Source organism: Budorcas taxicolor, chromosome 12 (assembly GCF_023091745.1).
Source record: "Budorcas taxicolor isolate Tak-1 chromosome 12, Takin1.1, whole genome shotgun sequence".
Taxonomy (NCBI): domain Eukaryota; kingdom Metazoa; phylum Chordata; class Mammalia; order Artiodactyla; family Bovidae; genus Budorcas; species Budorcas taxicolor.
The window spans coordinates 34257489-34270859 of NC_068921.1; the positions used below are offsets into that span (position 1 = coordinate 34257489).

The window sequence follows — 13371 nt, forward strand, 5'->3', positions numbered from 1 at the left end:
CTGGAGTGGGTTGCCATTTCCTTCTCCATAAACCCAACCACACTTACATTTTCTCTTTCCTTTTGTCTTTAACATATTTAGGGCACATCTTAGCTGTGGAAGTATAATTAGCCCATCAGGGACCCCCTCAGGTTAATATAATTTTCTCTAGTTAAAACTCACTCTAAGGCTTCCCTGGTGGCTCAGTGGTAAAGAATCTGCCTGTCAATGCAGGCGACATGGGTTCATTCCCTGGTCCGGGAAGATCCCACATGCTTTGGAGCAACTCAGCCCCTGCACCTTGACTGCTGAAGCCCACACACCTGGAGCCTGTGCTCGGCCGTAAGAGAAGCCACTGCAATGAGAAGCCTGCACGCCACAACTAGAGAGTAGCCCCCACTCGCCGCAACTAGAGAAAAGCTTGTACAGCAAAGACCCAGAACAGCCAAAACTAAAAAATAAATTGTGTGTGTGTATATATATATATATATATATATTTTTTTTTTTTTTAAGCCCACTCTTAAGACCATGTCTCTGGGCCCTCAAAAGCAGTATTGTTGAAATAATTTCTGTGAATTCCTAGATTCATAAAAAAGAGTTTGCTTTCCTGTGTTGTAGGGCTACATTAGACAGTGTCGCAAGCACACGGCAATGTTCTCGGTTGCACAACTGGCCACCATTTTCGGAAACATTGAAGACATTTACAGATTCCAAAGAAAGTTCTTGAAAGACCTTGAGAAGCAGTACAATAAAGAGGAACCTCACCTGAGTGAAATAGGGTCCTGCTTCCTTCAGCACGTACGTCACCTTTTACCTCTTATTAATAACATCACATTGAGTTAAGTAATTTAGAAATGTTTCTCTTGTGAAGAAGAGAGGTCCCTTTCTGTTTTATTTCTTTGATTAACTTCCCATAGGATGGAGGCGTCACTTGCAAATTAAGCTGATTAGTTTATATGGTTCATCTTCACCTAAATACCCCAGGTCTTTATTTTTTTCGAAGTCTTCTCACTTCTCTGGGGTTTGGAGTTAGTGGAGTAAGTTCTTGGAGGTGGCTGGGAGGGCCCCCCAGGGAGTCCGGGTTGGGGGGCAGCGGGGAGAAGAGGTGGGCACTTGAATAGCAGGTTCTGCCCAGGAAGGAGGCCTATTACCCTGAGGCAGGGCTCTGCGTCCCCCTGGTCACCAGGAGAAACCCACCAGAGGGCAGGAGGCAACCAGGGCAGAAACCAACGCCTCCCCCTTGTCCCGGGTGACGTGGAGGGCGCCGCCCCCCAGAGAGGACTGTGCCCCTGCCACACCCTCTGGGGGTCCGTGGAAGGGGCCGGTTTGGGGGCGGGGGGATGCTGTGTTCTTCGCAGCCTCCCCTCCACCCCTTCCCACACAGAGGAGTCGGCGCCACGGGCTCCCCTGTCCGGGATTGAGGGGGGCGGGCGGGGACTGGTGTTTTCAGCGCTCGCGGGGCCGGAGCTCCCGAGCTGACACGGCTCCATGCCCTCCCCAGCAAGAGGGCTTCGCCATCTACTCGGAGTATTGCAACAACCACCCGGGCGCCTGCGCGGAGCTGGCAGGCCTGATGCTGCAGCGCCGCTACCGGCACTTCTTCGAGGCCTGCCGGTTGCTCCAGCAGATGATCGACATCGCGCTGGACGGCTTCCTGCTGACGCCCGTGCAGAAGATCTGCAAGTACCCGCTGCAGCTGGCCGAGCTGCTCAAGTACACCGCGCCGGAGCACAGGTGGGGGCAGAGACCTGGACGCGGAGGGCCGCCTGCGTCACACTGTTACTACCTCGTGGAAGCAGAGTACCGTTATACAGGGGGAGGACACACAGGATCCCTGAAGGAGCAGGCAGTTTCCAGGGCGCGTTGAGTAGGGGCCACGGCTTCCTGAGGTCCTGCAGGGCTCCCACCCCGTTCTGGTGCAGTGCAGTGCTTGCTCCGTCCCCAGCCCGCCCACCCTGTCCCTCTGGCTGTGAGCACAGGGCTTCTGGTTGTGGTTCCTGAACGCTCAACCTCCCTCTGGGGCTTATTTGTGAATTCTCCCGAAGGACCCCTCAAAGTATCCTTTGCTTTCGAATAGCAGCTTTCGTTTTCCCGCGTGTACAGAACCGTGTCTGATTTTGCTGTGATTGGATGTCAGCTGTCATCCATTCGGTCAGCTCTGGGACGTGGATGAGGGTCTCCCCCATAGGCCTGGCTGCTTGGCGCCCTTTGCTTACAGCAATGATCCCTCGATGAGTTTTCAGCAGCCTACAGCTGAGGGCCAGTGGGGACGCAGCTGTCGTCCAGCAGTATTTTAGGATAATGCTTCTGTGTTTATGAAAACCAAACCTTGTCCCTGACATCTGTGTCACAGCACAAGGCCTTCCCTCCGCCTGCCGCCCTCCGAAGGACAGGGGTCCGTTGGGAAGAGGGAGCCGAGAGAGGAGAGTGCCTGGAGGAATTTGCTGCAGCAGACCACCAACTCTGCTTAACATCTGTCTGTTGCCCTGAGAGCAGTCAGATTCTCCAGGGAGCGCCCGCCCTGCAGGGTTTGGGGACGGCTCATTCTTCTGTCCTCGGCCGCTGGACTCCTGCAGAGAGACGGGCCTGGGAAAGGGGGCTTTTCGCAATTAGATGGAAGGTAGAAGGGAAGAGCAGGGTCGCTTAACGACATGCCCAGACAATGATGTTAGTTTAAAGAATCAAGATGAAAGGACTAAGAGAAAGGAGTTTGTTGAAAAAATTAAAAAGAAGCTGGTTGTTTTTTTTTTTTTTTCTGATGGGAAAATCAGAAAACTTCAATAAAAAAAAATAGCAAAGTCAGGCAAGTCACAAATTTGAAGAAATCTTTTTGAAGAGAATAAAAAGATGTCATGATGAGGAACCAGAAAAAATAAAAATGCAACTTAGGAAGCAGAGCATCTTGAAAGATGGGGAAGCTATACCAGGGGTGCACTCATCGCCCTTCAGCACTCAATTTTTCTCTTTTTAAGGGCATTTTTCACTGAGAAGCATTTGCATACTTTGTTTCATCAAAAAAAAAATCATTTTAAAGGAAACGACAAAAAGCCATTTCCTCATCTGAAGTAAAACAAACCAAAATATTTTAAAAGATCATTACATTCTGTCTCTTTTCTGGAATTGTACAAAAAAAATTGTAGAAAACAGTAATTTTGCATACTTTTCCTTATTGCTGGAGCCCTCTCTGGGAGGTTTGCTCCCATTATTTTGGCAACCCCTGTGTGCCACTTGGTTCTTCTTTTCTCCTCTGCTTCTGTCTGAAGAGAGTGGGGTCTGATCTGCCTGGAGATGGGGGTGAGGTTGTTGTTCATTTGCTAAGTCATGTCTGACTCTGCGAACAGAGGAACTGCAGCGCGCCAGGTTCCTTGTCCTCCACTATCTCCAGGAGTTTGCTTAAATTCTTATCCATTGTCCATGATGCCATCCAACCATCTCATGCTCTGCTGCCCCCTTCTCCTTTTGCTTTCAGTCTTTCCCAGCATCAGGGTCTTTTCCAGTGAGTCAGCTCTTTGCATCAGGTGACCAAAGTATTGGAGCTTCAGTGGGGTGGGGAGTGTTTGGTAAACAGCAGAATCTGCTCCCAGGGCTTTTTCCTGGTTGTGAAGGACTGCAGTCCAGTCCACCCGAGACCCTGGGGCTGTGCTGTCCTGGAAGACACAGGAAAGTGCTGGGGGAAAGACTTAGCTCTTAGCCAGGCGACTGCTTTCTACATCCCCAAAGTGTTGGTGATGGGCAGGGAGGCCTGGCAGGCTGCAGTCCATGGGGTCACAAGGAGTCAGACAGGACTGAGTGCCTGAACTGAACTGGAAGTGTCATTGCAGAACAAGAGCTGCATGTAAACCTTTCTGGCCGCAGGCTGGCTCTCCTGCAGCCTGTGTGCAGACCAGAGCCTCTGTTTTCCCGGTGTCTCCAGGGTCTGAGGGGCTGCTGGGCAGGGGGACGTGGCAGTTTTGTTTGACCGCAGTGTGTGAAAAGCACCAGAAATGAAGGTGCTCGGACACAGGAAATGTCGGTCAGCATTTACACAACTCACTCATGTCCTCCCATGTAAGATGAGGCTCAGCCAATCACTCCTGGAATGAGTGGTGACAGTCACAGAACATTACAGAGAAAACTAGCTCTGTGTGGACCAGAGCCAAAACAGAGGCCTGTCCCTTCTTTGTTAATGAAAATCACCCCTCATCACTGTGACTAAAACTTAGTTCTTGTGGCCTTTGCTTTCATTCACTGTGGTTTCTGGGAAATGATTGATGACATTCTTATTCCAGAAAACTCTGCTGGCATCTGGTCGGCTCCCTTAGCCTACGCGGACTGTAGCCTACTCACGGAGGAACAGTGGCTGTTGTTTAGAGGCCATCTTGTCTAGGCTGTCAGTATACAATTAAGGGTGGAGCGTGTTGCTTCATGTGTCCTCGCCTGTTACATGGTTAAAATTAACCGCTTACTTTGCAGTGATTATGAAAATATAAAGGCGGCATACGAGGCCATGAAGAATGTTGCCTGCCTGATCAATGAGCGGAAACGCAAGCTGGAAAGCATAGACAAGATCGCGCGGTGGCAGGTGTCCATCGTGGGCTGGGAGGTAAGTTGGAGCCCACCGCCCTCAGCACCGAACCCCCCTTCACCCCCCTTCACCCCCCACCTGTGGTCCCCTGGTGGGATGACACACTTTACAACCTGTGATAGGTTCCCTCTGCTCTTGGCTTCCATGGTGTGATGTTTTGATTCACGCTGTTGAAGTTAGCAGTCAAATGCTTGACCCTCCACCTCCACTGGGAAGTACCCTGAAGAGCGTCTTCAGAGTACCCAATAATCAGTTTATGGGGTACATCCTTTTTCCCTCCTGGCTGATGGTGGGCTCCATGAGGGCGGCTGGAGTGCGCTCACAGAGCAGCAGGCTGTGTGGAGGTGGGAGTGCACGTCCCCTATGACTTGGGCGAGAGGGATGCTCCATCTGTAAGGCGAGGGGCAGGCAGGAGAGGTGTCACCTGCAGGGCTGGTGAGGACTGTGTGAGACAGCCTGAGTGGTGGTCCAGCATGCGCACACACACATATGCACACACACACATACACGCACACTTTTATTTATAAAAAGGACAGTGACAGCAGCTAGAGGTTGTACTTGTACTGGATTCACACATGCCTGGCTCTGGTCTAAGCCGTTTAAATACATGAACTCGTTTAACCCTCTCAACAGTCCTGGGGAGTAGGAACTATTATTACCCCATTTATCAGACGGGAAAACCGAGGCACAGAAAGGTGAGGGAGCAGAATGGGCCCCTGGCCATCACCAAGGACAAGCCCGTGACGTGCAGACGGCTATGAGATCCAGCAGGGGGCGTCCCGCCTCTGATCAGCTGTCAGAACTCACTCTCCCCAAGCAGTGAGGAAGCAGAACTTTTTTAACTATAGCCGGTGACAGCAGTGAGCGCTGGAGAGAAATACTATTTTAAGGTGCTCACAGTCCCTGGGTCTCAGCCTCCTGTTCCATGAGTGAGCAAGCTGGGGCACAGAATCCCTGCAGGCTAGTATTTCACAGTCAGGATCCTTTGCCTCCAAAAATACTGTGTATAACTGGGATCAAGGAAGAATAAAATGTTAAAGGCCAGTATCATAGCAAATAGCGTAAAGTTATGTTGGGTTAGATCCAACCTAAATATTACAGAAGTGTGTTTTTCTTCCTGCCCTTGCACTCTGACGTCTCGGGGATCGTTTGTTGTCCGAAGCTTACCAGTTTCTTGCTGGCATCGGGCCATCTGGCCTTTTGTCTCCGGGGCCCTGAGCTGGTTATGCGGGGAGCTGCTGTCTGACTGACTTAGAAGCTCCCTGCCTGCAGCCTAAGCACCCGGCCACAGGCTACCCCCGCACTCTCAGGGCCTGTCCAGGCCTGCTGCCCCTTCGCCTCCCAGTGGGGTCCCTCCACCCAGCATTTTTCACCAGGTCTCTCTGATAGAGGGGACCCCTTAGGTGGTACACGGACTCACTCACATTTTCTCATGGAGTCTAAAAGATAAATTCCCCACCTGAGGAGGCTGTCAGCGAGATCTGACCAGCCTTTGGGGGCCTGCCCCACACGTGGGCCCCATGTACCTGGCCGCCTGCAGAGGATTCCTGCCAGGGTCCCCCTGTACCCCCGGCACCTGGAGGAGACCTCCCCTCAGGCGACCTCGGACGTGCTTGCACCCCTGCCCCCAGGGCCAGGACCTCCTGGAGCGCAGCTCGGAGCTGATCCACTCCGGGGAGCTGACCAGCGTCACGCGGCAGGGCAGGAGCCAGCAGCGCACCTTCTTCCTGTTCGACCACCAGCTGGTGTTCTGCAAGAAGGACCTGCTGCGCAGGGACGTGCTCTACTACCGCGGCCGCACTGACACAGACGCCGTCGAGCTGGTGGACCTGGAAGACGGCCGCGACGGTGCCCGCGGGCCGGGCCTCAGGAACGCCTTCAGGCTGGCCAGCCGCACGGGCGACGAGGTGCACCTGTTCTGCGCCAGGAAGCCCGAGGACAAGGCACGGTGGCTGCAGGCCTTCAGGGACGAGCGCCAGCGGGTGCAGGAGGACCGGGCGCTGGGTGAGCCTGGGGCCCTGCTCACCCCCACGGGGAGGAGGCCGGGAGCCACCTGCAAGTCCTCGTGTTCCCGAACTTACTGACGGGACCGACCGGGCAAGGTGCTGTGGGTCCAGTGGTTGTCTCACAGATAAGGAAATGGAGGCCCAGGGCCCCACCCACTCTTAGCCTAGAGCATGGCTGGTGGAGTTTAACACTACCCACCCCTCCCCCCAACAACCCCCACAGGGAGCATGACGTCTGCTCTCTAGCTCTGCTCTGCACATCACACACGGTGAGTCCACCTCGCTGCCCGGTCTGTCGGGGCCCAGCAGCCCCCTCCCCGCCCCAGAGCTCAGGGCCACTAGGGCCGCCTTGCTTCCTGCCCAGCCCCCTCCTGTTTTTCAGCTCCCACTCCCCAAGGCTGGAGCTGCCAGGCCTGGTATTTACGACGCCCTACCCGCCTACACCCAAGTCTCCAAGCCCAGCCCAGAGCCACCCCCGGGCATGGCAGGGGTCTGAACACAGATGGCCATATGGAGACAAGGCCTGGGCCCCGGAGACAGTGGGGTGTAGGGCGGCATCTGCAGCCCATGGCCCCCAGACCTCAGGGGCTGAGGTCGGCCCTACTGTGAGGGGAGCTTGCCTGGAAACCAGGAGGGGCTTCAGCGGCCTCCCCTGACTTACACGAGTCCACCACAGAGACTCTCACCCATGGGAGGCCTCCCAGGTCTCACCAGTCAGGCAGAGCAGTGATTGCTTCTCAGCTCTGCCTCAGACAGGCCTGACTGTACCCCTCTCGGCACAGCCATGCTTCCCTATAGCTGGGGCTTGGGGGACAGGGATGGGTGGACAAGCAGATGAGGGGGAGGAGCGAATGTGTCCTCCAGGGGCTGGCAGGCCTGTGGCCCAGGCACGTGTGGGGTAAGATAGGCAACCCGGCCTTGCCTAGCCTGTCGCGTATGTCCGGTGTCTGCTTGGATGCATCCTGGCATCATGAACCAGGCAGGTGTGGAGAGTGGAAAGGAGGTGGAGGGCCGGGCGGGTCTAGGGTCTGGAGCCTGGAGGGGACCCTAGGGCCTGTCAGGACAGGGGTCAGTTGTGTTGAGGGGCCAAGGCCCATGGCATTCTACCTTTGCAGAAGGTAGAGGGGGTCCTGGCAGGGGGTCCAGGCTGGCCAGCTGCCCAGGCAGAGCTCAGGTCTCTGGCTTCAGGGTGGAGAGCCTGCCCAGAACAGCACAGCCACCCGGCCCCGCTCAGTCTTGCCCTTGGCCCTTGTCCATGTGGTCTGCAGTAGGGGTGCAGGAGCCAGCACCCCTGGCTCAGATGTCACCTCTGGCTTGGGGTGAAGCCAAGCTTTCACAGGTCCGGTGGCTTGGCCTCCCCCAGCACAGTGGGGGGACAGTGGGGGGGGACAGTGAGGGAGGCCCTGTGTGTCTGTCCATCTGGGTTTACACAAGTGGTCGCTCTGCGCGGGGTCCCAGTGTGGGAAATGGTGGTGTGGCTGTCCAGGTGATAGACCTCCTCCTTGTCTGCCCTCTTCGGCCCCTTCTGCCTCCTTAACAGTTGAGGCTCTTTGCTTTGGTTGTAGAGAGGACCTCAGGGTTAACGTGGGTTTGGTGCAGGTTATATCCTGAAATGTCTTCTTGAGTTTTAAATACATACCACATTTGTGTCTAAATCCAGGAATGGAAATTTCAGAAAATCAGAAGAAACTCGCCATGTTAAATGCTCAAAAGGCAGAACACGGAAAGTCAAAAGGTGAGTTTCACAGACGGTTTCATCTCCTCAGTGTGTGTCAGTGTTGGAATTAAAATGGGGAGAAATGCCCGAGGTTGTGACGTGTGACCCACTCTGAGTGGATGAGACAAGTGTGAGTTAAAAAGGTCAGATGAAAGCAACGAACGGTTTAAAACCACCCGCATTGGTTCTGAACGGACTTCAGTGTGTGCTCCCGTGTGCAGAGGCGTCTGTAAGATGGCTTAACTTGGGGCGGGGGCCTTGTGCAGGGGCATGGGTGTCAAGAGAGGGATTCTCCACAGGGCAGCCAGCTGGGAGGAGCGCTAAGGGTTCCCGGGTCGCCCGTTGTGCCCCTTCCCTGAGTTCCCTCTGTCGTTCTCTCTCTCCTGCCGGGGGACGAGGGGAGCCTGTGGACAGAGGCTGCCTTCCAGAACCCCTGCTCTGTCCTCCTCTCCTGCTGACCGTCACAGTCAGCTTGTGGTCTTTAGCTGATTTATTACCCCTCAGCTCAGTTGGTAAAGAATCCACCTGCAAGGCAGGAGACCCCGGTTAGATTCCTGGGTGGGGAAGATCCCCTGGAGAAGGGATAGGCTACCCACTCCAGTGTTCCTGGGCTTCCCTTGTGGCTCAGCTGGTAAAGAACCCGCCTACAGTGTGGGCGACCTGGGTTTGATCCCTGGTTTGGGAAGATCCCCTGGAGAAGGGAACGGCTATCCACTCCATTATTTGGGCCTGGAGAATATCATGGACTGTATCGTCCACTGGGTCGCAAAGAGTCAGACACAACTGAGTGACTTTGACTTCACTTCACTTCGGACCACCGGTGCGCAGGTTTAAAATGCCGGCTCTAAAGGAACAGTTCTGGTTATTTTGATGAGGCGTCGGTGCCACCAATTCTAAGCAAGTTACCTGCGTTCACCCAACTCTCATAACCGACCCCCCCCCACCGGTGGGCACTGTACCCCCTGTCTCCGAAACTGGAAAACCAAGGCTCAGAGAAACCCAGTAACCCCTCCAGCCGGCGGTGCGCCTCCCCGCTGCTCCCCCCACGCAGCGTCCACTTCCTGCCCCGCCAGTGCCGGGCTTCCGGCTCCTTCCCGGCCTCGGGGCCTCCCGGGGCCGTCCGGGGACGGGGTTTAGGTGAGGCCTCGGGGAGGCCATCTGTGTCCAGCACGCAGCATCCGAGTGGGTTTGTTGGGCGGCCGTTGGGGTCCTCTTGGTAAATGTGACTAGAGGTCGGCCGGGGAGTGCGGGGGGCTCTTCCCTTTGGGCTGACCTGTGAGCTGAGTGGCTGTCCCTCTGCACCCCCGCCCCAGGCTACGGCGGCTGCCCCACGGCCCCCCCGCTCCAGAGCCTGCGGCCGGTTCACCAGCGCCACGTCACTGTGCCCAGCAGCCTGCCACAGCAGCAGGTGTTCGCCCTGGCCGAGCCCAAGAGGAAGCCGTCGCTCTTCTGGCACACCTTCAACAAGCTCGCCCCCTTCAGGAAGTGATGGGGCCGGGGCCCAGGGACCCGGTGCTGAGAGGCCTCCCCGGGGCCGCACTCCAGCCGAGGGCAGGACCTGGCCCCGCCTGGGGAAGGAGAGGCCCGGCTGCCCGCTCGGGTTCCGAAGTTACGCTGGGCGGGGCCCCAGGAGCATCGCTGATGACGAGCTGGTCCAGGCTTGGACCGAGGGCGCTGTGCTCCCGGAGGAGCAGGAGGAGGGGGGTTCGGTCACTGGCCTTCCCGTCTTGAAGGGGCGGGCAGTGCTGGGGCTGTCCCTCTCCTCTAGTGTGAGGGAAGGGGTGTTGCAGCCTCGCAGGGGTCCCGGGGTGCCTGGCGTCTTCTGAATCCACCTCTTCCATGTTTGGTGGTGGGGAGACCAGGCCGGCGTCTGCATGCAGTCCAGGGTCCGAGGTACACAGAGACCTGTGTGCCCCAGAGACACTGAGGCTTTCAGGGAGGGGGACCCGCTGCTCCCTGTGTACACAAGTCCCCTCCCACGTGCCATCGCCTGGGCAGAACCCACGAACCTGCTCACACACATGCATTTGCAACAGAAAACCCATTCCCCTTAGTTTGACGATAAAGTGAACGTGCAGACGCAGCAGCTCAAAAAGCACCCAGTGCCTGTCCGTCTGTCCTTCCTGATGCAGCAACAGTGACACAGACGGCCCTTCTGCTGCTGCGAATGCAGGGGACTCCAGGGTCCCGCTTCCCCCACGTTCCTCCGTTTGTCACATGAACCCAAGCAGTAGTGCCAGCCGTGTGGTGATGCCCACGTCGACAGGTTTCTGAAGATGTGTTTCTTTTGAAAGAGACCTGAACAGGTCCAGAGAGAGCAGTGTTCTCCAGCGAGGGCCACGTGGCGGACACCTGTCAGCGGTCACCCCCTGCCTTTGTCTCGTTGTAAATTTTGATGAAAATACTCGTAAAGGTGCCGGGAGGAGAGCCGCCCATCATCCTCCAGGTGGGGTCCAGTCAAGCCCTGGTGTTGCCTGCTTGAGAATCTCCCTGTGATGTTGAAAGCACGGAAGTCCCTCTTTTCTACCAGGCCCCTGCTTGAGCATCAGCACACCTGTGCTGTCCTAACAGGGGATACTTGAGCCTCCAGGTGTGGTCCCAGAGCCGCCCCCCAGGGAGGTGCTGCCTCTGGGCACCTCGGGCCCGGGATCCCGGACGAAGGCCCCTTCTGTGAGGGGGCTTCCCAGGAGGTGCTGTGGCTCCTCGTGTGTGTGTGTTTCCTTTTTGAATAGATGTCTCCATTCTAGTTGCATTTATATAACTGACCTTTTTTTTACTAACAAGGCATAATATATTCTTCTCGTGGGGCCCCCAGCAGAAACTGTAGGCGCCTCTGTGCTAAACAGAGTTGTGTGTGTATATGGCAGTTGTGGACGGTTAGGTTGCTTGGTTGTTTGTTTTTTTTAATAAAAGAGAATTACTTGGAGGAAGTAAGGCAAATCAGTTGCTCATGTTACATTTCCAGTGAGGACTCGGCTCCAGTGCAGAAGCACCCAGCGGGCCCTCATCTCCCCTGACCTTCCCCCAGCTCCCCCACCCCCAGAGCACGGGGACCAAGGGATGGAGGTGCTGTTGGCAGCCCTGGTCTGTCTCCCAGCCGATCCCCGACTCCCTGCTCCCCTCTCTTCCTTCCCCTGGGTCTTCCCGATGGAGGAGCCATGAGTGCCCCAGGCTGCTCACTCCCCACCCCCCCAGCCTCTCTGTACAAGCAGCGGCCGCTTGGTCAGATGTCCATCCCAGATGACTCCCGCTTGGGTTTCCAGGTGATCTGAAAAATCACTAAAATACGTTTAAAAGGATGTAGCATCCTTTGACCTCTTTAAATCTGTGTGTCTGCCTTGGGTTTATTAGCAGATGTCTGCAGAATAGATGGGCCGGGGTACTGTTTTCACATTTGCCAGACTTCCTTCTTGATTCCTTGTGTGTCCCACTTGGAGAAAAAGGGAGTCAAACAGCCTCCTGTCCAGATTGTGTATGGACTTCTCTGGAAATCTCACTCTCTCTGTCCTGCCATTTTTTTCTTTTTAACCCTACACTGCATAATATGGGTGGACCTGCCCGCCAGAAAGATAGAATAACATTGTGATAAATTTCACTTACTCTGTTACTCAAGTTAAAGTCTCTGCTAACTTTGTTGAAAGACCTGGAAAATGGCCTCAGGTCCGAAGCAGCATTCTCGGTTTTGATGAAGCCTAAAATGTAGAACGGTCTTGCAATAGGTTGTGAGCTATCATAAAGCGGGATATCTCTAAAGCTCTGGAGAAGTACCATCCTTGTCTTTGGCTTGGAAACTGGAAGAAGCAGCCGTGATTTGCCAGCCTCTTCCTGGGACTTGTGTGTTTGTTCTCAGCTGATCTGATCTTCACCCCTCTCCCCATCCAGCGGACCTGATGTTATTGGAAACATCTCCGTCGTCATCCCCCATCTGCCCACCCCCACCCCACTTCTGAATTTTTCCATGCCTTTTTATTCATACTACAGAGGCTGAGCTCCATGCCTGTTCAGAAAATCTCCCAGATCCTACATCGCTGCTGTCTAGACACAGAGCAAAAGTGCATTTAATCCAAAACCTGTTTCACAACAGAAATGTTCGGTAGAAGCCACAACCCAGCACTTTATCAGTTGGGGATCTCTACAAGCCCAGCCTGCTGGTTCTCGACGCAGACCAACTCAGTTACCCAGCTGGGACACGCAGCCCAACCACCTGAGCCAGGGAAGTCTGGGAGAAGAGAAACAAACGTGTCCCTCACCACTGAGTGCCAACAATTATGGATCAATGTGGCTTGCTGGCCAGGGATGCTGGGCACACGACAAGCTCAGACTGCCCCAAAGTTGTCCCCATAATAATCTTAACCTACAAATTGTCTTCCTGTTAAAATGTCACCTGGCTAATGCTGTTCTCAGGATGTATGCAACAAAGGTGGAATTGAAGAGACTCTGAAAATAACATCTAGAAAACACCTGATCTTGGAAAAAACCCGGAACTTAGAACACCGGACACATATTTAGTGACGACAAACTTAACATTACCTTCTTTGTTGTTTATTAGGTATCTGGCACGAATTTATTTAGAAGATACTGTAACTGTGATTTAACAATTGGTCTATTTTTTTTTTTTTTGTAAATATCAACATCCATCATGTTTGACTTACTTACTTTTCAAGGCTTTCCAGGCCCTGTTCCTTCAATTCCAACTCGTCAACATCAAGACGATGTTATCTGTCCAGGTCAAGTGACAGCTTCCCAACTGATGATGTAGCTGTTGTCAGCTGACGTGTGTTGTATAAGATTGCTTGTACGACAAGTATGTACTTTCTCTGAAGTTTTTGTAAAAAAAAATTTTATTTACAATGCTATTTGAATGATTTTTTGTAAATGCTGTGAATCTATATTTGTTGTTTTGTATCTGTATATTAAAGTTAATTTGTCAAACTGACTGTAGTAATGCATTTGAGTGTGTGTGTGTTGCCTGCTGTGTGTGTGGGTTGTGGGTGTATTACGTTTGTATGTATGGTGTATAGGTGAGTGTATGGGTGTGTAGAGTATGTGTGTGTCGTGTGAATGTATATGAGTGTGCATAGTATGTGGGTATGTGTGTGGGAGGT

General features: G+C 54.1%; 1 protein-coding gene across 1 annotated transcript in view; it reads left to right on the forward strand.

Annotated features, from left to right (window-relative positions):
- The window catches only part of SPATA13 (spermatogenesis associated 13), a 56477-nt gene extending 46567 nt beyond the window's left edge, over window positions 1–9910 (forward strand). Inside the window, exons 7-12 of the mRNA XM_052650069.1 lie at window positions 598–777; window positions 1481–1713; window positions 4432–4561; window positions 6175–6547; window positions 8210–8284; window positions 9580–9910. Of these exons, the coding sequence (XP_052506029.1) occupies window positions 598–777; window positions 1481–1713; window positions 4432–4561; window positions 6175–6547; window positions 8210–8284; window positions 9580–9755 (1167 nt within the window). The 3' untranslated portion in view covers window positions 9756–9910. The remainder of the gene's footprint in view (window positions 1–597; window positions 778–1480; window positions 1714–4431; window positions 4562–6174; window positions 6548–8209; window positions 8285–9579) is intronic.
- The last annotated feature ends 3461 nt before the right edge of the window (window positions 9911–13371 follow it).